Source organism: Cnephaeus nilssonii (assembly GCF_951640355.1).
Source record: "Cnephaeus nilssonii genome assembly, chromosome: 10".
NCBI classification, from domain to species: Eukaryota; Metazoa; Chordata; class Mammalia; order Chiroptera; family Vespertilionidae; genus Cnephaeus; species Cnephaeus nilssonii.
In genome coordinates this window covers 29,498,155-29,524,984 of record NC_137081.1, presented here as the reverse complement: position 1 = coordinate 29,524,984, position 26,830 = coordinate 29,498,155, and the positions used below count along the sequence as shown (strand labels likewise).

Below are 26,830 nucleotides of genomic sequence, written 5' to 3'. Positions count from 1 at the left end.
TACAAACTGCCATATTTTGTGGCCCAGAGTTGGGTGGGGGTCTTTTTCATTACGGGTCTCCTATCTCAGAGAAATGGAAGATACTCCTGTTCTCACCTGCATCTTGGGTTCGGTTTCAGGTCCTCGCCTTCAGTAATAAAAAATGTGCAGAGCATTAGCGAGCCTCAGCCAAAGCCGTAATCTACGACCGGCCACAAGAGTGTGCACGTGAGGAGGCTGCAATTTTTTTCTGCCAAACCAGAATTAGCCGGTACAGGAATGAACGAGCCTGGAGATTTGAAATTGCACTGATTGGAAGGGAGCTCAGGTTAGGTTCGGGCTACCTCCAAAAGAAACCTTTTAAAAGACCGAGGTCTCGAGCTCAAAGCTTCACCAGACGCTCACCTGGCCCCACATCAAGCGACAGAGGAGCCCGGAGCCCCACACCGAGCGCACGGAGCCGGGTGGAGCGCCGAGCCGCAGGCACCCACAAATCCAGGATGATAGGCGACCCTGCAACAAATCTCTACGCCCAGCAGTTCAGGGGGCTCCGAGGGAAACAGCAAGTCCAGGGATCCGGGCCGGGAGCCCAGTGAGGCCGCAGCCCTGCGCGTCCTGGGCGGTGAGTATCCCGAGGCCGCGCGGCGCCGCGGGCCCGGGAGATGGAGAGGCCCTGGGGGCATCTTGGAATTGGGGGCTGTGGGTGGCACCCCGGAGACCCTCGGGAAGAGGCGGCGCAGACCCTGGGCAGCGTCGGGAACGGCTGCCTGGCGGTCGAGGGCAGGGCTGCTCGAAGTGCGGTGGTCGCGCCCAGGCAGCCTTTGGGGGGGAGGGGGGGGGTCCTGAGCTGCTGGCGAGGCCACCTGCGCGGCGGGGTAACCCCGGTCCAGGGCGGGGCAAGAGGCTGCGCGCCGCGCTCTCCCAGTGGCCACGGTCCCGCGCGCACCGTCCAGGGGCACGGCGCCCCTCGGAACCTACACTCGGCTCTGCCCCGCGCCCGGTCCCGTTTCCCGTCTTCTCTCACAGCTTCCAGTTTGGGACTCGAACCGCCAGTCACGAAGCGAAGAGGGGAGATCGGGGACTGAGGCTAGGGGACATTCGGGGGTGCGCATCCTGCCGGGACTGCGATCCGCGCCGCTTTCCGGTGGAGCTGGCGGGTTCCGAGCGCGCCAGGGGATGAGGGGTCTTTGGGCACCTCGGAGGGGGGTCTCTGGGCACCTCGAAGCGGGCCAGGGGCGGTGCTCGGGCGCTCGGAGGGGGCCAGGGGCGGTGCTCAGAGGGGGCGCTGAGGCTGGGTGCCGCTCAAGGCGTGCAGATGCTGGACCCCCCACCCCCATAGCGGTTCCGATCAAGGGTCCCAGGGAGGAAAAGGGGGATTAAAATGAGGCGAGAGACCCAGGAGGGCCATGTCGGAGCCAAATGCCGCCCGGGCCATAGACGTTGTTTTAGGAGCTCAACTCTGCTTACCCGTTAAGCCGTTTTCTTTCCGTGGAAAAGTTGATTCAGCCTCTTAGCAAGGATGAGTGTGGGTTATTAGTGGCGATTAGAAAGACTCCTTTTCCCTTCTCTGGCTTCTTTGTGGTTTAGTGTGAGTGTGAGTGTGAAGGGGCGGCGGGAGTCAAGAACGGGGCGGGGTGTAAAATAAGCTTTGGAATCCGGCAGGCCTGGGTTCCAGTTTGGGTTCCACTACCTGCTAGTTTAGTTTGACCTCTCTAAACTTCATGGCCTCCATTTGACAAATAGCCTCAGTTTCCTCATCTGTGAAATGGGACATTAATACCAACTGGACAAGATCATGGTGGAGAAGCCACCCCGCGCAGTCCCTGGCCCACAGGAGGCATTTATCTGCCTATTTTCCCCAGCCGGGGTCTCTCTAGTTCCTCCTGTGCTGTCCTCCACACAAGCTCAGCGCCAGCCTTGGTTGCTCCCGTCTCTTCAGCCCATTGGTCTCAAGTGCCCGTCTAAAGGCCCAACAGTTCTTGGGCATCCTGGTCTAGAGGCAAAGTTTCTACAGAGCAAGTTACAGCTGGGATCTAATAAAGAACCTGCTGCCAACGTGCTCTGTCCACCTTGGCAGAACATTGTCATTTTAATTTTAACTTGGCACTTTCCTCTTTGCTCCTTATTTATAATGAGCTCACCGCATGCTCACATCATCACAATAGCCAAATTAAAAATGAACCACTTGCTTATGAGAGGTACTCCGGTACCAGAGCTGTGGAAATTTAATTCCTTTTTAATCTCTGATGTGTTACTTCATTTCCCCCGTTTATGATTTCTTTTTCACCGTTCATGAACTCACATGTGGGGAGAATGGAAGGTTGACCATTGGCCAATAGTATCTTGCCATTTACTTCCTTTGCCTTCTTCAGTGTGAAGTCCTAATGTTATAGGCTGATCTTCCAACAGGGAAGCTTAGAATGGGTAATATATTTATTATAGCTTGACCCTCAATGGAAGACCCATGTTTCCGTGACTCCATTTACCCCCGTGTGCCACATGCATGTTGTCATTTTACATGTGTGTCAGAACGTGGGAAGGGGTGGAGGGAGCCTTGAAGGCCTTAAGGTGAAGAAAGACTTGGAGCCTGGGGCAGAGTGGTCCAGAGCCCTCTCCTAAGTCTCCCTTTTTCTCCAGGTGCACAGGAGGATCATAATATGCAAACAACTCTTTCTAACTCATAATTATAGAAATGCTAATGTGCTATAAGCAAACCTGGTGGAATAGACAGACTTTTTTTTTTTCTGTTGACTTTTGGGCTTTTTTATTTGTTTGTTTTTTTAAGGGAACTTTTAAAATTAATTTTAGAGAGAGAGGAAGGGAGAGGGAGAGAGAAACATCCATATGAGAGCAGAACACCTATCCACTACCTCCTGCATGCACCCCACTGGGGAAGGAACCTGCAACCTGGGCATGTGCCCTGTCCAGGCGTGAATCCACAACCTTTCGGTGTATTTTAATAGGCAGATAAATGCCTTTCGGTTGGACAACATTCCAACCAACTGAGCCACTGGCCAGGGCTTGACTTTTGTTTTTTAGTGAACCTGGTTGGACAATAAGTTGACTGTGATTCATCAAAACAGGAATTACTTTTAGAGAGACTTAGGTGTGAAAAACAGATGGCTCTGGTAGATCTTCAGGGACCTCCTGAGGACCTGACAGAACTTCATTTACTCACCCCCACCTCCAGCAGCTCTCTCCATCTGACACTAAAGTCTACATGCAGGCTGTGCCTTTTGAATAAAACTGGTCCATTAAATGCTATTCAACATCTTTACTTATGACAAATAAAATTGGAAATATCCAGAACAGTTCAATGACAACTGCATCTCTTCACCCATAAAATAAATAACTCAGTAAGATTATGAAGTTCTTAACATTGCTTAAGAAAATGATTATTGCCCTAGCTGGTTTGGCTCAGTGGCTAGAGCATCAGCCTGCAGACTGAAGGGTCCCGGGTTTGATTCCAGTCAAGGGCACATGCCTAGGTTTGGGGCTCAATCCCCAGTAGAGGGCAGCTAATCAATGATTCTCTTTTATCATTGACTAGAAGCCCGGTGCACGAAATTCGTGCACGGCGGGGGGTTGTCCCTCAGCCCAGCCTGTACCCTCTCCAATCTGGTACTCCTGGAGGGATGTCCGACTGCCCGTTTAGGCCCGATCCCACCAGGATCGGGCCTAAACGGGCAGTCGGACTTCCCTCTCACAATCCAGGACTGTTGGCTCCCAACTGCTTGCCTGCCTGCCTTCCTGATTGCCCCTAACCGCTTCTGCCTGCCAGCCTGATCACCCCCTAACCACTCCGCTGCTAGCCTGGTTGATGCTTAACTCTCCCCTGCCAGCCTGTTTGCCCCCAACTTCCCTCCTCTGCCAGCCTGGTCACCCCTAACTGCCCTCTCCTGCAGGGTTGATCACCTCCAACTGCCCTCCCTTGCAAGCCTGGTCCCTCTCAACTGCCCTCCCTTGCAGGCCTGGTCCCTCACAACTGCCCTCCCTTGCAGGCCGGGTTCCTCCCAACTGCCCTCTCCTGCTGGCCATCTTGTAGTGCCCATCTTGTTTCCACATGGGGGCAGCTATATTGTGTGTTTCAGTGATGATCAATCTGTATATTACTCTTTTATTAGATAGGATAGAGGCCTGGTGCACGGGTGGGGGCCAGCTGGTTTGCCCTGAAGGGTGTCACAGATAAGGGTGGGGGTTCCCTTGGGGTGTGGGGCGGCCTGAGCCAGGGGCCTGTGGTGGTTTGCAGGCCAGCCACGCCCCCTGGCAACCCAAGGGGAGGCCCTGGTATCTGGAATTTATTTTCCTTCTACAATTGAAACTTTGTAGCCTGGGGTGGCAGCCATTTCTGTGGCAGTTAATTCACCTTCTACAATTGAAACTTTGTAGCCTTAAGCGGGTGAGCCCGGCCAGGGTGTGCGGAAAGCGTTGCTTCCCCTGTTGCCGCCAGCAACCCTGGCCTGCTCTCTCAAGCTCCATTCTGCCGCCATTTGTTTGAATTTGTTTACCTTCTATAATTGAAACTTTGTAGCTTGAGTGGAGGCTTAGGCCTGCAACGGCTATGGAAAGCTTGGCTTGCTCTGTTACCTGGGAAACCTTGCTCTCTGTGGCTGTAGCCATCTTGGATTGGGATTAATTTGCATACTCGCCCTGATTGGCTGGTGGGCGTGGCTTTGGCTGGTGGGTGTGGCTTATGTAGCAGAGTGATGGTTAATTTGCATATTACCATTTTATTAGAGAGGATGTTTCAATCTCTTTTTCCCTCTCCCTTTCTCTCTTAAACCAATAAAAATATATTTAAAAAGAAAAAAAATGATTATTTCAACTCATGGGTTGAAAAACCGTAACTTTTGTATTACTATTTCAAAAGTGTTTCTTATGTAGATGGACTTTAGGAAAATGCCAAATAGTATTTGTTTTATCTTATGAAACAGCTGAGCATTGTCCCACTGATTGTAACGATGTTATTACTTATACTAGTGACCCAGTGCACTGATTCGTGCACATTGAAAATAAATTAATTAGAAGGTGGCCGGCGGGGTGGGACTGGGCAAAACAGACTGGACACGCCCTGGAGCCAACCTCCCTCTGTCCCTCCCCAGCCAGCTGCACCTGGGGTGGCACCATGGCTTGAAGGGCGTCTGTGGAGTGAGTGGGGGTCCCTCCAGCAGGTGGGGTTCCTCGGCCTGGCCTGCGGGGATCAGGTGGAACTGGCTCTCCCCTGAAGAGTCCCGGAGTGTGAAAGGACACTCTGCAAAGTTGCTGTCGTACAGGGTGTGGAACACAAACGCAAGTGTGCAGTAACCCAGATTTGGGGCCAACAGTGCCCCAGCAACAACATAATCCATTGCTGGCTGAAGGTGGAATCGTGCAGCCCTGTGAGGAATCAGGCTCCCCTCTCTCTGGTTTAGAGGTGTGTCACCTGAGAACTTGGCAGCTCCTGCGTTGAGTGTCTGCCCCCTGGTGGTCAGTGCACATCATAGCTACCAGTCGGACAAACACTTAGCATGTTAGCCTTTTATATATAGAGACTAGAGGCCCAGTGCATGAAATTCATGCATGGGGGGAGGGGTCCCCTCAGCTTAATCTGCACCCTTTCCAATACAGGACCCCTTGGGGAATGTCCGACTGCCGGTTTAGGCCCAATCAGGCCTAAACCGGCAGTCGGACATCCCTCTCACAATCCAGGACTGCTGGCTCCTAACTGCTTACCTGCCTGCCTGCCTGATCGCTCCTAAGTGCCTCCCCCTGCCAGTCAGATCACTCCTAACCGCCTCTGCCTGCCAGCCTGATCGCCCCCAACTGCCCTGCCCCCCTGACCTGGTCACCCCTAACTGCGCCCCCCACCTCCCCGCCGGCCTGGTCACCCCCAACTGCCCCCCCCTGCCGACCCGGTCATCCCCAATTCCCCCCTCCCCCTGCCAGCCTGGTCGCCCCACGCAGCCTGCTGTTCAGTCGTTTGGTCATCCCTCACTAACCCCCCTGCCAGCCTGGTCTCCCCACTCAGCCTGCTGTTCAGTCACTTGGTCATCCCTCACTAACCCCCCTGCTGGTCTGGTCTCCCCACTCAGCCTGCTGTTCAGTCATTTGGTCATCCCTCACTAAATCCTCTGCCGGCCTGTTTGCCCCATGCAGCCTGCTGTTCAGTCATTTGGTCGTCCCTCACTAACCCCCCTGCCAGCCTGGTCTCCCCACGCAGCCTGCTGTTTGGTTGTCTGTCAGGTTGTTTCAGTCATGACGGCCCCTGGCTTTTTATATATTAGGATAAACCAGTCACACCCGTTGTCCAACGGCTCTTTCTGGCCCCTTGGTATTCTGCATACAGCTAGCAGGGACTGAGGGAGGACAAACACCCTCAGGGCCCTTTCTAGGTTCATCCTCTTGGCCTTCTGACAGTGCAGCAATTTCCTGGGCTCTGAGCTCTAGATTGAAAGGGCTGCCCCATCCCTTTCTATCCTTAGGCAGGCTATTCTCTCCTTGGGGGAGAGGAGGGTGGTAGCAGACATACACACAAGCCTAGAGTCCACCACAGACTGGACTTCCCAAGGCAAGTGGCTCTTGGATTAATTGTCTTTCTTCTGTTTCCCCCCTCTTTTACCATTTAGTCACTAATCTATGGAGGTAAGAAGCTGGTCCAGATGGTGTTTAAAAGACAAAGGGACCTTTAGTTTCTTATAAAGTTAATGCATGTTTACTTAGTATTGTTTTTTTTACCAATGAGATTTTTTTAAAAAGAGCAAAATTATTTGTAAGACTGTCATCCAAAAATTAATGACCATCATTTTTCTTTGTTTCACTCTAGTCTTCTTTCCTATAGATACATATTTTTAACAACAAAGGGATCATAACCTGTGTCCCATTTTGTAGCCCCTATGTATAATTCACACTTTCTATGTCTTCAGAGTTCAGTGTGATTTGATTTTCAATGGTGGACTTGCTTTGCACAGCTATACCATGACTGATTTATTTAACACCTACTCTGTCTAATATTGGATATTTGACATGTTTGCGGAGGATTTTTTCTTACTATTTCTGGGTTCACTGTTATAATTTAGTTGAATTTTGAAGCATGAGCAGAAGAGGACCAGGAGGTTAGAAGGAAAGAAGTATGTTCCCAAAACGGAAGAAGAGAAAGTCACACACAAAAGCTTAAAAGAGACTGTGCCGCCCTAGCCAGTTTGGCTTAGTGGATAGAGCATCGGCTTGGGAACTGAAGGGTCCCGGGTTCAATTCTGGGTCAGGGCACATGCCTGGGTTGTGGGCTTGATCCCCAGTAGGGGGTGGGCAGGAGGCATCCAATCAATGATTCTCTCTCATCATTGATGTTTCTATCTCTCTCTCCCTCTCCATTCCTGTCTGAACTCAATAAAAATATTATAAAAAAAAATAAAGAGAGAGAGAGAGAGAGAGAGAGAGAGAGAGAGAGAGAGAGAGACTGTGCCAAGTGTGGGGAGCTGCAGGTGCTTCACAGGGCTGGACAGCGAAGTGCTAAGGTCAGGGGATAGGATTATATGGCAAGACAGCAGTCTGGATAATGGAGAAGTGGAAAGGACCCTGGCCGAGAGCAGGAAGTGTGGCAATTGAGAACTGGACAGCTATTTAAGAGATAGAATCATTTAAAAGATAAAAACAATAACAAGAATGAGGTATGAGAGACAGGAAAAATCAAGATGAGCCCCAAGACAGATCCATGACATTGCTCTTCCACAGGCATTCTGGCTTCCTGGAGCCCATGTCTCCCTGACAAACTCTTAACCAGAACCAATGCTATAGTGCATGGATCAGCAAACTCCCTGCAAAGCATGGGTGGGGGACCTTTTTCTGTCAAAGGCCATTTGGATATTTATAACATCATTCGCTTAATATAATTCACTTAATACAAGTTTATGCTGCTATGAAAAAAGCTCCTAGATTTATTGAATTTTGAGTCCTGCCTGCGGTTGCCGTGGCAAGGCCAGACCAAATGATTTTGCAAGCCTTATACCATCCGAGGACTGGACGTTCCCCGCCCCTGCTATAAAGGGTCGGAAAGTAAGTATTTTAGATTTTGCAGGTCATGTGACCTTTAGAAAGGTGAAAACAATTCTTAGGGGTGATTAGGAGCATACAGAAAGAGGCTCTGCAATTCACTGAGTCTGGCTCTCTGTCCTCCCCATCCACGTCAGTACACACCTGGGACATTCCCACAGTTGGACGTGTTCCCAGTGTATTTGAGATCATTTTTTATACCATCATCCTTCATTGCCACAAAATGATTTTTCAGCAATAATCATTTGTAATGGTCTGTAATAATTATGATTTTATTTGTTCTTCTGTTATAAATTAATTGCTAAAAAAGAATAGATTTTCGCTTACAAGACATTATTAAAATTGAGCAAACCATTTCATGTATTGACTCCAAATTTTACTTTCCAAAACAAAGTTTTTCACCTCTCGCTCTTGTACTCTGTTTTGCTATTTTAAATTTTAAACAAAAATAAAATCTCCAGGTGGGCATATAGAGCAGCAGAAGGGTGAAGTAACTCAAGTTCTGGTCTTCGTCTCCACAGTAACTGCTGTTACAGTTCACTCAAATGTCCTGCAGTGACATGTGGCAATGCAGGGACCACAGACCCGGATTGAGCCGAGGTGAGCTCCAACAACTCTGCACTCTTAGGAATTTACTCTCAAAACAAGTGTGTGTAGCTGGGCCACACCTGTGCCAGGGCTCAACTGCATAACCAGCGGTTCCCTGAAATAATTTCCATGTAGAATACAATGTTTAAGAAAGGATGAGTAATAAAGCATCCCAATTTGAAGCTTACAGATGTATAACATTGAAACATAACTGTTTGGAACTTTGACCAGCAAAAGATTTTTTTTTTTTTTTTGGAGAGGAGTATTTTATTAGTGACATTGTCTAGAATTGCTGGCACATATTTTTTAAAATATATTTTTATTTATTTCAGAGAGGAAGGAAGAGGGAGAGAGAGATAGAAACATCAATGATGACAGAGAATCATTGACCGGCTGCCTTCCGCAGCCCCCTACTGGGGATCGAGCCTGCAACCTGGGCATGTGCCCTTGACCGGAACCTGGAACCTGGGACCCTTCAGTCCAATGCTCTATCCACTCAACCAAACCAGCTAGGGCACTGCTGGCACATATTGAACATAAAAAAGCAGAGCAACTTCAAGTCAATTGTTGTAAAGTTCTCTATGGATGATACTCCACCTAATTGCTTGCTTTTGGGGCAGAGAGCTCCTGCCGCTCTGTGCTTGGTGCTCCACTACCTGTGGCCTTGCAATGGTGCGCTGCAGGACTCAGCTCCATTTGGAACTGCCCAACAATCATTTCCATATGTAGTAGGCAACAGTCTCTTCCATTATCCTGAACATTGAGGCCTTTTCATAACCACCATCCTTCTCATTCTCAGCCAATGACCTAAATATCCTACTTCACCAAAAAAATTAGACCAGTAGGTGTAACCTTCCACCCTCTACTCACAATCTTATCTCCATCCACCTCTACTTTCTCCAGTCTCAGAGGATCAAGATCAACTCTCTGGTCCCACCACCTCCAGGACTAGTCATCCTCTCTCCTCCCTCTGTCTCTGCTTCTTTTGCTCCTTATCCTCAGTTCTTATGCACCTCCTTAATTCTCATCCTAAAAAATAAAACAAAACCAGAGTCCTCCCTGACTTAGCATCACCCCCTCCCAGCTCCATCCAACCTCCTTCCTCTTGTTCGAACATCTTGAGAGATGTATCTATGCAAAGCACAAATCACCATCATTAGAGAGCTGTATCTCCCATTGTAAGATAGTTAATTGAGTTCTACTTTATAAATCTCTCCTGAGTTGGGTACACACAAGTCGGTCCCCCTGAGGCTAATCCATTCTGGCTCTATTGAGCACTTGGATCCACAAAATGAAAACCAGAATTTATGCCAGGGCCCCACCAAGGTGAAGCTACTCTGCAAGCCTGCCTAAGGCCAGGTGTCTTCCTTCTCTGACATCTTTTTCATCCGTCTCAATAAGGGGCTTAGGAATGAGCTTTAAAGTCAGAAATAGCTGGGTTCAAACCTTCATTTCCTGTCTGACCACACTGCTTATTACCTATGAGACTTTGGGAAAGTTGCCTCCTTTCTCTATTTTCATATATTTAAAATAGGGATTATAATACTTACATATAGAGTGACTTTAAAGATTAAACAACTTTCATAAAAGCACTTGGTCCTGAGAAAAAGTGAGAAGTGTTCCCAAATCTGCATGATGACAAAGATTCAGCTGAAGGTCTGATACGATGATGGGACCACTTTGGTTATGATGAGGAGGTAGAACTGCCCAAAGAAGATGAAGATTTTTTTTTGTTTTTATATTCAATAAAATGATTTGTCATATGTATTTCAGAAAGTCTTGGAAAATGTATACAAGTCATGAAGATATTGGGTATGATTTTGAAGATGTCCCCAAAGATAAGAAGACACTTAAATCCCACCCAAACATTGATGGCGGATGGGCTTGGATGATGGTCCTTTCCTCTTTCTTCGTGCACATCCTCATCATGGGTTCCCAGATGGCCCTGGGGGTCCTCAATGTGGAATGGCTTGAAGAATTCCATCAGAGTCGTGGCCTGACCGCATGGGTCAGCTCCCTCAGCATGGGCATCACCTTGATTGTGGGTATGTTCGCCTGTCACCTATTGTAAAACTGAATAGTTATAAAATGACAATTCCCCAACGTAAGTAATGCTTTATATTGTTGAAACAGTAATGTTAGTGATGTTACTATTTATTGTGGTAAAATGTACATAATATAAAGTTTACCATTTTAACCATTTTTAGGTAAACAGTTTAATGCCATTGAGTACATTCATCACCACCCTCCATCTCCAGAACTTTTTTCATCTTCCCAAACTGAAACTCTGTACCCATTGAACAGTAACTCCCTATTTCTCCTCCCCCAACCCATGGCCACCACCATTCTATTTTCAGTCTCTATGAATTTGATTACTCTAAGTACCTCATATAAGTGGAGTCATACAATATTTGTCCTTTTGTATGATATTGCCATTTGAATATTATGAACACTTGGAGTATTTTATAAATTGGTCATTTTTAAAACTCTCTTTTGCCCCAAGCTCCATTTTTTTAACTGTTGTAACACAATTATATACCATTACAAATATCTGTTCATTTAACTCTTATGGATATTTATAAAAGATAAAAATTTTAGAGAAAATACTATAAAAGTCAACTAACAATCTTATTTCAGAGTTCTAATTAATTTGAAATTGATCATATACTATTGGAAAATCTATTAAACTATTTTTAGGAAAGTTACTGATATAGCAAATAGGGAGGAATAGTAATATATTCTTGCATTTTCTAGTTAAGCCTACCCATACAGCAATCTATGAAACCAATTCTTATCCAATTGGAAATACTAAACCAGAAAGTTATTATAAATGTAATATGTTATTATAGCTAATGTGTTTCATTTTGGGAACTAAGCAACTTTCACTGTCAACTAATATTCAATAAGTACTTATTATATACCAGGTATTTTCCTTTACATTATCTCATTTAATTCTAACAATCTATCACTATACCCTAATGTTCACTTGCTCCACTTGAAAGGAACAACCATCATTTTATGTCAGTTTTTTTTAATTTAAAATATTTGTGATATATTTTATACTGGAAACATAAATGGCCTCAAATCTTTTTCTGGTTTTGTGAGAGTATGTGTATGACAAGCATATGTGTGTTTGATGGGACTCTGTGACTTTTCAGTGGTTTCTACATTAACAAGTAATCGCTTGAATCCAACTCAGAGATTTGTTGATCTTGGCTGGCACTCAGTTAATGCTATTTTGGGCAATATACATGATATTAATACAGTAATAATACTAATGAGAGAAAACAAGGACAAACTGTTATTTCCCAAGATGTGGGTGGGATGTGTGTGTTTATCAAAGGGAATTAATACTGACCTAGCTTTAAAATTAAATAAGGGCATCATTATGTGTGTGAGAGAAATGCTAAGAAATTATATTTGCCTATAACATTGATGAACTGACTTCTTCAACCCTGCGTTGGCTAAAACTAGGACTACAAAACTTGCATACAAAAAATGCAAGTTTTACTGTGATGTAGGGAATGTGCTGGTTTTGTGTTGGATGTAAATCTACCTTCTCAATAAGACAGTAAAAGAAAATTGTTCTTCTAGAATACTTAAAATCCTGGTGTGTGTTTTTTTACCTTTTAAAAAATAAAATTTTAAGAGGTTGAACAAAGTACTAGGAAGTATGTGTTTACAACAAAAAAAGAAGACTCAGCAAAAAGCCAGGAGATATAATATTACAACATTTTCCAAAATACCCGATAAGGCTGTCTTAAACAGTAGAAACTAGTCCTAAAATGACTGAATATAGGTTTGAAGTTGATTCTCAAAATAACAACACTTAACTTGTAATGATGGTGAAATGCGATTGTTATTTTTCAGTTTAATTGGGAGATAACTGTATTCAGAATCTGTTTGAGAGCCCAGAATCCCTGAATTCCAGACAATGGAACTTCAGATTGTAAACTAACCTTTCTACAGAAGAGGTACCTAAAAAACATCTTTTGCTGTGGGGCTCAGAAATTATAACACAGCAAGGCTCATAGTTATATCAACGAAAGGTCTTTTATTCTATCTATCATAACCCTAAATGGCTGTTGATTGTCTAGAGCTGCCTGGTACAGGGGAGCTGCCGATGCATTGAGTGTTTTTCCAAGTCAGAAGCCATCAAGAACAGCCCCTTTTATTTAGTACTAAATACATGCCACACCAATATTATGGACATGATCTGATTTGATCCAACAGCAACACTGGAGGCCAGCCCATCATCTCCACCTGACAGGAAGAACATGCAATGCTCAGAAACATTAAGTAACTTACCTAAGGTTGATCAGCCAGTGAGTGTGGGACCGGCTTTAAACCTAGTCCATTGGACTCCAAAATGGTGCCCACTATACCACACTGCCTGCCACAATGTCGAATGAGAACTGAAAATACATCTGAAGTAGATAAATACAAATTGTTTTTGTTTTCTAATCACTATAAGCACAATTGGGTTATCTCTTTTAAATTTTAAAAAAAATCTGTGAATTATGTAACAAACTTGAAAGCCATCTGTTGGGCAGTGAGTTGCACATGGGAAAATTCAATAATTTCATTCTTGTTTTTCATTCTTTGCTAGCATGGATTTTGCCAGTTTCTGCAGAAGGTTCCAATTTTCAACATCTTATTCAGGTTTCCAGCAGACTTTGTGATAGCTCTCAGAATAATTCTTGGTGGAAGCCATGTTATTAGGGGACTCTGTGGGCTGCACAAGGTCACTGGCTTGCTAAGCAGAGTTAGAGCAGTGGGGTCAGTCCTGGCTGCACATCAGAGCCCCCTGGGCACTTTTAATAACCATAATGCTAGGGCTGCACCTGGACCATTGCATCAGGATCTCATGGGATGAGACCCAAGCATCAGGGTTTGGGGGGAGGGAGGTGTTTTTTTAAAAGCTCCTAAGTGACTCCAATGTTCAGCTAAAGCAGAGAGCCACTGATTTAGAGGCTCCTAACGCCTATTGCCGTGAGGGGTTGTTAGTCCAAGAGACCAGGAGTTCATATCTAACCTCATCTATGATTGTATGCCAAGGCTCTCTTCAGATTGTTTCTGCCCTCACCTGAACTGTTTTTAACCTACGAGATGCTTGGATGGGCAAGAAATCATGACTTCCTCTGGGTGTTTCCTGCAACAACACAACACTTTATTGTGTGGGAAATGGGCTGAGATTCAGATTTCCTTCTGGAGAAGAGAGAGTCTGATGATGAATAATTTCATTCCAAAACACAGAATTCCTCTACAAAAGTGGGAATCATAGCCAAAGGACTGTATCTCAGTCTTCTCCCCCTCTCCTTAGACTGTGTGGGGAATTCTTCTCATCTTGTTGAAATAGCAGTGCACGCTTGGAGATGCTGCTGGCCATCAATAAACAATGGTTAGAAAACAGAACAGTCAGAAAGCTTGAGTCTGACGTATCTATAGTTTATAACTGTGGAGGAGTGGCATTTCTGGGTCTGATTTTGCCTGTCTGCAAATCATAAATGACTGAAGCTCCAGCTTGAATTGGGTGAGAGTTGATGAACCAAAAGCCAGACACCATTATTAACTAACGTTTCTATCAGTAAAGCAATTCATATTGCTTTTTGATATGTAATATTCCTGTAGTCAGGAATATCTGCACTTGGGAATTTCTCCCCCTTTTTCTTCAAATGCTTTCTTCATGCAAGTTTCATAAGCAGGCAGAAATACTTGCTTCTGGGCCTTCCTGTAATGTAGAAAATATGTTCATGCTACTGCACTGTGATCTGTTGGCCTTTCAGATCCTAAAAGGCCTATTAACAGCAAAGCCATGAGTCATGCATTTTTCTCTTTTTAGCCTTTCATTTTGGATTCAAGTAGTGAAATGACCATGGGTTTAGAAAAATAAAAATATTTGTAAAGAAATCAAAGAAATATCTTCAACTTTGAGTTTCAGTTGTTCCCAATAATTCCCCCAGATGTTTATCAATATGCTTAGTTTACATATTTGTATGATGTGCTTATTGTATAATACCTAAAGAAGTATATTTATCTAGAATATATTTACTCTATTAAATCTATTCTAAGAGATTTATCTACTAAATTATTTTCTGTAATGTGATAGGGTTAAGTGAATAAGTCTTTGCCTTCATAATTTTTAGAATTAGGCCCTCTCAAAACCATTAGATCAAAACAAAACAAAACAAAAAATAAAATCTTAGCTGACTGTGTACCCAAATATGCACATGAATATAGTTAGAACTCTACAGAGCGTTTCCCAGTTTGGGCTAAAAGGGGAAGCTCCTTAGAGTTCAACAAGTTTTTAACCTGCATAGTTTCACCTGAATACAGTCCTGAAACTATGTAAGATAATAATGATAAAAAATAAGATTATGTTTAAAATGTGCCATCTTACTGAATGTTGAGTATGGCTTCATACTGTACTGTATTGCTAAAATCTGGATTGCTATATGGATAAGGAATCATTGATCACAAGGCAAGCATTAGGCTTCAGTGACATCAGAAATTACCACAAAATCAGGAAGAAAACAAAGAAGATTGACAAAAACTAGAGCATCATAGTAAAGTAAGCAATCAGAATGTGTGTCATGTAATACTGTATGGCTGTGTGCATTGGGACATCTTGCATAACGAGTGTTTTCCTGAATCTCCACATGGTGTGATAAATGCATAGTCTGATGGGTCCAGTCTGACGAGGCCTTTTCAGCTTGGTTTGCATCTGGTACCCTCATGACAATGGACTATAGGTCCTTTGCCTGAAGCCTGGGAGTCCTGAGAACCCCCTTCCTGTACTCCCTTTGGGTTTGGAGTCAAAAACTGAAATGTGCACAGAAGCCAAACAGTTCATGTAAATGAGGGCAGGAGGCCAGATATACAACTAAGGGGAGACTGGGCAAGCTAGAGAGGGTGTGATGCAGCTAAAGGGACCAGCTACTGCACAGCTCCAGCTGACTTGAGCTGTGTGGGAAGATAATGTGCTGCCACTGAACTTTTTTTTAATTCTCTTAATTTTAAATGTGACCAATCATTCAAAACATTTTAAAAACATATTTGGGTACACAGTCAGCTAAGAGTTTTTGTTGTTTGGGATAAACAAAATGCAATGACAGGCTGAATAGAGCCCCTACATCAGTTTAGGACTTCTGCTGTGTTAAGAGAATGAGCTAATTTATCTATTTCAGGTCTACCTTCCTTGAAAGCCTAGAACCTTGTGCTCACCAGCGAAATGATTAAAACCCACCTTTGCATGCTAGGACCCTTTTTTCGTATAAAGCAATGGGGTTTTGACCCTTTGAAGTCCCCAAGGTGTATTACCTCCCCCCTAGCTCAGAATGTCTTATATACCTAGATCCCCCTTTCTGTCTGAACCTCTGATGTCAGGTGAGGTCTCTGACTCTCTCATGTATGCGGGATTTCCATACATATGTATGTATTAAATTTGGTTATTTTCTCTTGCTAAAGAAGAAGAAGAAGAAGAAGAAGAAGAAGAAGAAGAAGAAGAAGAAGAAGAAGAAGAAGAAGAAGAAGAAATACATACATAAAGCAGTGGGGGTGTTTTATTTAACAGACCTAGAAAAGTTTTATTCTTTGTCTTTATATGAGGATTTACTAAGCAACCAGGAAAATAAAATGCTTTTAGACAATTCCCTTGTCCATGTTCTGCGGCAGGACCTTTCATCGGCTTGTTCATTAACACCTGTGGCTGCCGCGGGACGGCGATCATCGGAGGACTCGTGAACTCGCTTGGCTGGGTATTGAGTGCCTATGCCGCCAACATTCATTATCTCTTTATTACCTTCGGAGTGACAGCTGGTAAGCATATCGATTTTATTTTAATTTGACATTAAATGTTTTGATTGGGCATTTTGACAATGAATTTTATTGTGCAGAAAAGGGACCCATTAAAGTATTTTGTCTTTCTGTCTCCTCCATCGCCGCCCCCCACCCCCATTTTATCCTCCAGGAAATACTTTTTAATATATTAAATATGCCTTAAGTATGCCAGAACAACCTAACAACTGTACTTGGTCTAATAGGTTTTTTTAATAGAGCGAGGAAAGAAGGGAGGAAGGGAGGGAGGGAGGAAGAAAGAAACACCGATGTGAGAGAGACACATTGATTGGTTGCCTACCGCATGCACCCCAACCGGACCTAGGAGTTGAACCCACAGCCCCTTGATGTCACAGGCAGACACTCCACCCATTGAGCAACACCAGCAAGGCACTCACTAATAGAATTTAATTAAATCTTCCATACCTGGTTCTAAGTGCTATCCTTTCTCTTATAAGTAACAGGAAAAGGGGGGGATAAAAATACAGATGTAGGTGAAATATTCAGGAAATTAATAATATTCTCATTTAAAAACTGCAGAATTGAGCATGAATCACAGAATAATCATTTTGTCTTTTAGCCCTGTTCAAATTAATGAAATAGCAGCAAAACCCGTCTACATGTAGAGACCTAAGAAGCAAATCTAGAGCACAGTTAGAGTTGTAGTCCCCAGTGGAGAGGTAAAAATTGGCTGCCAGGCAGCATGGTTTGCATATTCGTTCTGACAAATATCTCCCCAGCCATAATTTCCTTTATCAACAGGTAGCAGAATTCACATGGATAAGAAGTAGTTTCTTACTGGTACAGTTGTTCTTAAATGAACCAGAACCAGCTGACTTTCTTTTTTGACTACAGGCTTTTTTAGAAACTTGTCCACATAACAGTCCAATGAATAGAGCTTGCACGGGATTTTTGTATTATAGGTAAGGAGATAAACACTCTTTCTGCTGAGACTGAGACACACTGGGGTCTCTGGGCAGACATATGGGCCCCCCCCTATGAAATTGATCTGGTCGTGTTTGGTTATATGGACTATGACTTGATCCTAATAACCAGGACTTGAGACTTATTCTCATCATTTAGAGATTTCTGTTACATTCTTTGTTTAAATGGAATTTTATTTCTTGCAGTTAATTGCTTATTGATCCTCAAATATCTCTTTATTTATTTATTTATTCATCCATTTATTTATTCAATGAATTTTTATGGATTCAAAGAAGTAGGAAGAAAATTAGAAGGCTTTGAAAGAAAAGTATTTCTTGAGACACTTTATTGCTCCCATTTTTTTATACAGGAAAAACCCAAAGAAAGAGTCTCTGAAAACACATTCACCCACCTTCCCCACAAAAATATATATATAACTATAGTTAAGTGGAAAAATTAGCTAAATCAGTTAGATTAAAATGAGCCAAATGCTGTTGGGCTGTCATTAATGGGGCATGTTGAAGCTGCTTGGCAATCTAGCCCCTTTATAAAAAAAAAAAAGAAAAAAGTTAGATGCAAAAATACACTGCAAAGGCAGGTGATGGATATATATTTATATCGCTGTACAGTTTGTGTTTGAAAGAAACTTTGTTGGCATCCTTCAATCCTAAAGGCATTTTAGACATATTTGTTTGTATCTTTCTTTTTAAAAAAATATGTTTTTATTGTTTTTAGAGAGAGAGGAAGGGAGAGGGAGAGAGAGATAGAAACATCGATGAGAGAGGAACATCAATGGCCTGCCTCCTGCATGCCCCCAACAACCACTGAGTCTGGCTGCATTTTTATTTTTAACACCTAAGCAATTAAAATTGGGTGGGAGTGTTCTCTTATTAAGCGGAAAATTAATGTCTGTTTGAGCAATTTTACTTAGCCAAGGGAGTCTGGACAAATTTCTTCAATTTTGCCAGAGCTCCCTTGTCTTAAGCCTGGCTCTGAAGACACCTTTTCTCCCACCACGCAGACCTGGAACCACAGGATGTTCTCTCCCTCTGAGCCTCCTTCCTCTACCCGCCTCTTGGGCTGTAAGCCCATCCTCTAAACCTAAGTGCGGTGAATAATTGTCCCAGGGTCCTTCACAGGGCAGGACATTTGCAGAGCTTTGACTGATGCGTGGCTTGAGCCAGAATAACCATCCCAAGTCCTGTCCTATAAGCTCATGTAATAATTGTGCTAATTATGGAAGAAGCTTAAAATACAGATCAACAAATAGCAATGTGTAGGTCTTACTAGGTCCTGACTTAAACAAGTAAGTTTTTAAAGAATATACTCATTTATGAGACAAATATAAATATGGGGACCTTTGGATATTTCATGATATTAAAGAATTGCTCATTTTTCAGATAGATAATGATAAGATTACATTGTTGAATCATAATAAATATTTAGAGACTTATACTAAAAATGTTTGCACATGAAAATGATATATTCAGGATTTGCTTTCAAAATATTATAGAGGAGGACAATAATTCTGTGCCACAATATTTAATATCAAATAATTTCTTGGTTCTTTAACAAATAATTTTTTTCCATAGTGACCACTGTTACACTTATTTTGCAGCCGAGATTTTTGTACCTTAACCGTGGAAGTATAAAATTAATCTCCAATGAAAAAGGGTAGCTATTATTTTAAAATGTGACTATTTCTCTTTCCATAGAACTTTATTTATTTCATTCCTTTGTTATAACAATGCCAGGCATTGTTCTAGACACACAGAGCACTCTTGAGAGAGGGCTCTAGGCCCATCAGTGAACCAAGCACATCCCTGCCCTCATGGAGCTTGTAGTCTAGCAAAAGGGGAGAAGAGGTCAGGTTATAAGCAATGCACACAAATAATCAAAATCCTTCTGCAGCTACCTACTGGCAGCTAGGGGATGAGCAGTGTAGGGTGAGAGGCAGCATGGGCAGGGAAAAAAGGCCAGGCTCTGACGTTGGGTCTGAATTCCAACTGGTTCAATTACCAGCTAAGGGGTCTTAGGAAAATAACTTAATCTCTGTGAGGTTCAATACCCCCTTTCATAACCACAGCTAGCTTTCAGGGTTATTGTGAAAATTAAATTAGATAAAATCTGTAAAGCAACTGGCCTATCATTGGCACTCAGTTGCTGGTAATTTTGATTGTGTTTTTATGTATGATTGCTCTGGTCTCCTTCCAAATTAATCTGAAACTCTTAAATGATGCTGAACTGGGGAGTCTTCAGCCTTGGGATGTGATATTGGTTAGAGTCTCTTTTATACTACTATACTAGTGGCCCGGTGAATGAAATTTGTGCACTCGGGGTTGGGGGCGTCCCTCAGCCAAGCCTGTGCCCTCTTACAGTCAGGGAGCCCTTGGGGGATATCTGACTGGGGAGCAGGCCTAAGCCGGCAGTTGGACATCCTTAGCGCTGCCACTGCTGTGCTCACCAGCCATCAGCCTGGCTTGTGGCTGAGCGATGCTCCCCCTGTGGGAACGCACTGACCACCAGGGGGCAGCTCCTGCATTGAGCGTCTGCCCCTGGTGGTCAGTGCACATCATAGCGACCAGTCATTGTGCTGTTCGTTCGATTTGCTTATTAGCTTTTTATTATATAGGACACTGCCATCCTAATGTCGGAAGGTCCAAATGGGGCCCCATGATCATTGAAATGGGGATTATGGTTTCCCTGTCTGTACCTAGAACTTGAGCATACAACCCACAACATCTATTTTAATTTCATTTTGTCTATTTATTAATATACTTCATTTTGTAGAGCAGTTTTAGGTCCACAGCGAAACTGAGGAGAAAGTAGAGAGTTCCCCAAACCACTGGCCCCAACACAAACATCCCCCACCAGCACTGTAATTTTGTCAGTGCAAATCACAAACTGTGGCCTATTTTCTAAGAAAGAGACAATACAACTCAAAATCAGAGATACAAATAAGTGTTAGGTGGCTTTGACCTCAAGTGTGTATATTTATGGGCGCATTATAATTCCTTTTATTCTTCCAACTAATTTGTGAACAGATTGGCCCCTTCCTGAGGCTTCTGCAAATTGCCTGGAGGTGATCTTCATCCCCTGTAAACACTTTCCTGGGTACTTTGTGCACTTAGCCCTGGCACGGGAGCCCTCAGAAGCCATGCGTTCTTTCAGCAAATCACGAAGCACACAATGTGTGCCCTGGGCAGTAAGAGACAGTACCAGGGATGACAGGAAAGCACGGCCCTGCTCCAGAGCTCACCTTCGTATGAGAATTGATCTTATGCTATTATCAAAATAACTTGTATTGCAAAGCCTGTTGGGGGAACTGATGGGCTAGAAACTTGGAGGATGACTCTCATGGTACTTACCCACCGAGCTATTTTTGAACAAGTATTAGTTGTTGTTTTTAAATAGCATAGAGACAAAGATAATGCAATGCAGATGATCTTCAAATGCTGCCGATTCTGGAGAGGGCCATTTACGTTGTGCTGTGTGCTTTTTCTTCCCCCTTTCAACCGCGCAGGCTTTGGGAGCGGGATGGCCTACCTGCCGGCCGTGGTCATGGTGGGCAGGTACTTTCAGAAAAGGCGCGCCCTAGCCCAGGGCCTCAGCACCACGGGGACCGGCTTTGGCACCTTCCTCATGACGGTCTTGCTCAAGTACCTGTGCGCGGAGTATGGGTGGCGGAACGCGATGTTCATCCAAGGCGCCGTCTCCTTAAACCTGTGTGTTTGCGGGGCGCTCATGAGGCCCCTCTCTCCTGGGAAGGAGGGAAAGGACCCAGCAGGGAGAGATCCGCAAGTCCCCCCGGCTCACTCCACGGAATCTGTTAAGTCCAGTGGACAGCTGGGCAGGGCAGACGAAAAGGAGGCCAGTCCCGGGCGCGAGGAGACCCTGGGTGACCTTGCAGACCAGGCGTGCCCAGAGGAGGCCGGGCACAGGAAGAACATGTGCGCCTTTCGGGTGCTGAAGATGGTGAGCCAGCTGACCCTGAGGGTCAGGAAGGGCTTCCGGGAATGGTACTCCGGTTATTTTGGGGCAGCCTCACTCTTTACTAATAGGGTGTTTGTAGCTTTTATTTTCTGGGCTCTGTTTGCATACAGCAGCTTTGTCATCCCTTTCATTCACCTCCCAGAAATAGTCAATTTGTATAATTTATCAGAGCAAAACGACGTTTTCCCTCTGACGTCAATTATAGCAATAGTTCATATCTTTGGAAAAGTGATCCTGGGCATCGTGGCGGACTTGCCCTGCATCAGCGTCTGGAATGTCTTCCTGATGGCCAACTTCACCCTTGTGCTCAGTATTTTCCTCCTGCCACTGATGCACACATATGCCAGCCTGGCGGTCATCTGCGCTCTGATAGGCTTTTCCAGCGGTTACTTCTCCCTGATGCCTGTAGTGACTGAAGACTTGGTGGGGATTGAGCACCTGGCCAATGCCTATGGCATCATCATCTGTGCTAATGGCATTTCTGCATTGCTGGGACCACCGTTTGCAGGTAATGTACAAGGTTTTATTTTATTTTATTTTATTTTACTTTTAATTTTTTTCTTGATTTCAGAGAGGAAGGGAGAGGGAGAGAGAGATAGAAACATCAACGATGAGAGAGAGTCATTGATTGGCTGCCTCCTGCATGCCCCCTATTGATGTTTGAGCCCACAACCCGGGCATGTGCCCTGATGGGGAATCAAATCCTCACCTTCTGGTTCATAGGTCGACACTCAACCACTGAGCCACGCTGGTCGGGCAACCATACAAGGTTTTAAAGCTTAGAGTGCATGTAGATTGTTAGGTTGTGTTCTCATCGATGTTATGAAGTCCAAGGTAAATAAGAAGGAAGTTTCCATTTGTGTACATGCCTTTTTCCTTCTCATTCCTGCCCCCAAATTTCTCACTTATACATTTTAGCAAGGTAAAGGTCGTTCTTCCATGTAGAATGCACATGAACTTTTGATCCTCATCTATAAAGTAAGCTGCCAGCGGTCAAGTGGATAGACAACAGGATAGTGCAGAGCCCCGCCAGGACTGAAGGGTGCAGCCTCTCCCCAGCTCCAGCTGATTTCTGTCACCAAGCGATATGGAGAACTATTGCCTGATCTTCTATTGTTGGGTGAGGGGGTAGTCTCCCAAGATAAACTAAGACTGGAACACTTAGGTGACATTTTCAGATTTTCACAAGACTGTAAATCCAACAGAACACATCTATGGGCTGGATCTAGCCCTGTAGTAATTTTCTATTGCTGCTGGAATGAATTGCCTTGAACATAGTGGCTTCAAACAGTACAGATTTATGATCTTACAGATGTAGAGATCAGGCTAAATTGGATCACAATGGGTTAAAATCAAGGTGTCAGCACAATGTTTCCTTACCTTATACAGCTTCTGGAGGCTGCCTGCTTTTTTGGCCCCTGGCCCCTTCCTCCAACCTCTAAGCCAGCAGCACAACATCTTCTCATCTCTCTCTGATTCGGACTCTCCTGCCTCCTTCTTTTACTTATGGAGACACCCATGATTACATTGGGTCCACCAGATCATCCAGGATAATCCCCCATCTCAAAGCTTTTAACATAATTGCATCAGCAAAAATCCCCTTTAACACGTAAGGTAACATTCACAGGTTCCGGGGACTGGAACTTGGGCATTTGGGGAAAGTTGGAGCATTCTGCTTACCTCAGGCTTAGTTGACAGACATCTAAAATAATGTCTCTCACATGTATTCACCTCAGTTCAACAGAAAATTTGCCAGCTTGGTTTCCTTGTCCCATTCCTAGGGTCATGTCCTTCTCATTTGAATTCTAGTGCACTTTCTTGAGTGAAAGGGAAAGGAATTGCAACTAGAAGACAGGCAGAGTCCCCTGGTTGGGGTGGCTAAGTTGGTTGGAGTGTCATCCCATACATCAGAGGTGGTGGGTTTAATTCCTGGTCAGAGCACATACCCAGGTTAGGGGGTTCAATCCCCAGTTGGGGGTATGTACAGGAGGCAACCAATCGATATTTCTCTTTCTCTCTCTCTAATCAATAAAAAATTAAATTAAAATCTTTTAAAAGGCTTCATGTATTATTAAAAAATGAAGAAGAAGCCAGGGAGTTAGTTATACCCAGTCTTCAGTCATCAGGCGTTATTTCTACCTGCTTCAAGGTTCCTCCCTAGAAGTGGACTCTAGATGAATGTGATTCACCGTGATGGTAGAAACCGTTTTATTAATGGTTCAGAACCTTCCATGAAGATGTATCAAATGCTGCTATGGAGACTCTAAAATCAATGTTCTGATGTGCATGTCGAGGCCAGCAGCCTAAAGAGGACTTTGCTTCTTTTTATTTGTTTCTTCTCCTTCCACCGAACCCACACACTAAGGAACGCTGAGCACATCACTGGCTAACTGCACTGTGTCTAAGTCATTGACTTTCCAGGCCAAGAAGCCAACACTGCAATGAACTGCAAGCCCAGCCTTTATGCATTGTAGTTCAGAAGTGACTGGCAATATGAGCGACTCAATAACATTAAAATCTTGCTAGAAATTTCAGGTGGGATAGAAATTACTGCTTAGCTGGATTTGCTACAAGGTAAATTACTGTTCACATCACCTTTTTTTAAAAATGGGTTTGGAAATGAATGTGTTTTTTCATTTTGCAAAGCAGTTTCTACTGACATCAAAAATTCTGGTACAATTTAGTAGCAATCACACATTTCCATTAAGGAGAAGAATGTAGAATCAAAGACATTGAACAGATATTTTCACCATGTCATTTAGCAGCATGAACTTCTTGGTATAATTCATTTATAATGTTGCTGGGCATTCAGTTCTTCTCCTTTAAAGATGTAATAATAATAATAGATATTTTTCTAGATGTTTCCAGTGTAAAATATAGCAAAACTCGGCCAACAGATTTGACTGACCAAGAAGCTACACGTTTCCTCCAATTGCTTGAAATATAACACCTAATAACGATTTGCAATGTTTTCCACCAAAAGCTGGGAAAGCATTTAATAAGTAAGAAAAACAGCCGTCATTCATCATTTGACAGACTCAAATGAAAAGGAAATGCAATTTTATAGGGAACCAGATTTTACTTTGAAGCTGTTGATTTGAATTGGTGGTTGGATCAGGAGTTGCCAAGGATCTCAGGCTGCAAACCAAGCAACCAGGATCAGACCTGTAGGGGGAGATGGTTAAGGACAGCTTGTCTGAAACTGGTTTCTGAAGAGTTTTGTCCACATGTTGCTGGGTCAAAGCACGTGGTCAAGTACAGCATCTCGTGACTTGCTTTGTATCGGACTCAAACTGAGTTGAGTGCAAACTAGAGGTGCCAGAGAAAGATAAAAGGATCCAGAGTCATTTAAAAAGAAATCCTAAAGGTAGATTGGAGAAACCTATGGGATTAATCGAACATAAAATTGGGGACTATTCCTCCAATTTGTATTGTTAAATTGTTTGGTGAAGTTGGGTGTACTTTTTAAAAAAGTAACTTTTAAATACTGGGGTCCCGGATTGCGAGAGGGCCCAGGCCAGGCCCAGCCCATCTCGCAAGCTAACCTACCAGTCAGAGCATCTGCCCCCTGGTGGTCAGTGCATATCATATTGAGCGGTTGAGCAGCCTTAGCATATCATTAACATATTACGCTTTTTTTTGATTAGTTGAACAGCCGACTGGTCGACCGGACACTTAGCATATTGGGCTTTTATTATATATGATACTTAGCAGACATTTTCTGTAGTCTGCAGAGACAAGAGGGAGCATGGTGTGGTGGGAAGGAGGTGTGAGAGTGTTCTAAGGGTGGTAGTGTTTATTATTATATCCTCCAGAAGGGGGAATAGTACATGTACAGATGAGGAGCCAAGAGAAATGTGTTTGAAACTCTAAAATATTTAGTATGGCTTGTGCTCATGGTCAGCTCAGGGCAGTAAGGGAGAGCAGTGGGTAGGCCACATCACAGAGCCTTGGAGCTTAGATTAACCACTCACCCAAAAAGTAAATCGTCTGAACTAAAAACAAATTAATTTTCCAGCCAGTTAGGATTTTGTCCTATTTTGAGGTCCATGCTAAGCAGCAATAGTATTTCAGCAACTCCTTTCAGCTAGCGGTGTTTGTGGTTTAGAGCCATCATTTTCTACTCTGTCAGTTGATCATATGAAAAGTGCAGATTTAACTATTAAAATTACAAGGTCGTCTTTCCTCTGGGATGAGTGGAGTATGAGAACCTCATTTACAGTTATTGATGTTTTTAAATGGTCGCTTATGGATAGTCCCGTTGTGTGTATACTCCACTTACATGTACAGACTTCTCTGCGTTACCTGCAAAGGACTCATTCATTGGTCATGATTCACGGTGGTCCACGGTGGCCAAATGGTGACACTGAGCAGAAGTTTGTTTTTGTGGGTTTTTTTGTTCATATGTTGGTGAGCCTTTCTGATTTAGTTCTGAGGCAGAGTCATTATTTTCAGATTATATGTCTAATCTTTTCTGTTCCCCTTGTCTCAAATTGGAGATTAAAAAAAGACAATAGAGCATTTTACTAAGCCACATGGAAAGAGTCTGATATTTTCTTTTTTTTTAATCAAATGACAAACTCAAAACTTGGTTCACTTTTAAAGTATATCCAGAATTCATAGCTTTGGGGTGGTTAAAAATTATAATTTTTAATGCTATTAAGTGTTTGTTTTTCTTTACGACTACCATGACTTATCCAGACACATCCACTGTGCATTAGGTACAGTAAACAAAGTGATATGGAGAACTACCAGGAAGTCGGAGGTGCTGGCTCCTCTTTTAACAGTTACTTTTGTGTAGTTATTTGTTGGTGGGAGAAGGTTAAGTTGCATTTATGCATTCATTTGCCAGTAATATATTTTTTAAAACATATTTTGAAATGTGGCCATGAAATGCTATCTTTGATCATTAAATCATTTATATTTTTCTGATGCCTTTGCTAATTAATGCACTTGAAATGGAAAAGGTAAATGCTTATGGTTACATTTTTACCATAAATAAAATTTTTGTGTGTGGCTTAATCCTCTCAGCCTGCATAGTTGGCTATGTGGGAACCATGGCATGTGATTGACTCTTAGAATTAATCACTGAAGGGAAAGAAACATCTTATGTCATAGTTTCTGAGACTTTTTTTTCATGTTTAACAACTCTGAAATCAGAATGCATTTTACGAAGTCCTACAAAACATTGAGTCATATTTTAATTGATAAAGATATGTCTTTCTTATTAATACACTAGAGGCCCAGTGCACAAAATTCGTGCACGGATGGGGGTTGTCCCTCAGCCCAGTCTGTACCCTCTCCAATATGGGACCCCTTGAGGAATGTCCGACTGCCCGTTTAGGCCCGATCCCACCGGGATCGGGCCTAAACGGGCAGTCGGACATCCCTCTCACAATCCAGGACTGCTGGCTCCCAACTGCTTGCCTGTCTGCCTTCCTGATTGCCCCTAACCGCTTCTGCCTGCCAGCCTATCACCCCC

The 26,830-nt window shown here is 43.7% G+C and overlaps 1 protein-coding gene across 2 annotated transcripts in view; it reads left to right on the top strand.

Moving 5' to 3' along the window:
* Positions 1-281: 281 nt before the first annotated feature.
* The window catches only part of SLC16A14 (solute carrier family 16 member 14), a 30,867-nt gene continuing 4,318 nt past the window's right edge, over positions 282-26,830 (top strand). The window contains exons 1-5 of one of the 2 annotated variants that reach the window (XM_079782646.1): positions 282-601; positions 8,529-8,607; positions 10,369-10,640; positions 16,270-16,413; positions 20,879-21,856. In XM_079782646.1, the coding sequence (XP_079638772.1) occupies positions 8,576-8,607; positions 10,369-10,640; positions 16,270-16,413; positions 20,879-21,856 (1,426 nt within the window). In that variant the 5' untranslated portion in view covers positions 282-601; positions 8,529-8,575. The remainder of the gene's footprint in view (positions 602-8,528; positions 8,608-10,368; positions 10,641-16,269; positions 16,414-20,878; positions 21,857-26,830) is intronic. The other variant, XM_079782647.1, reaches the window with a different exon arrangement.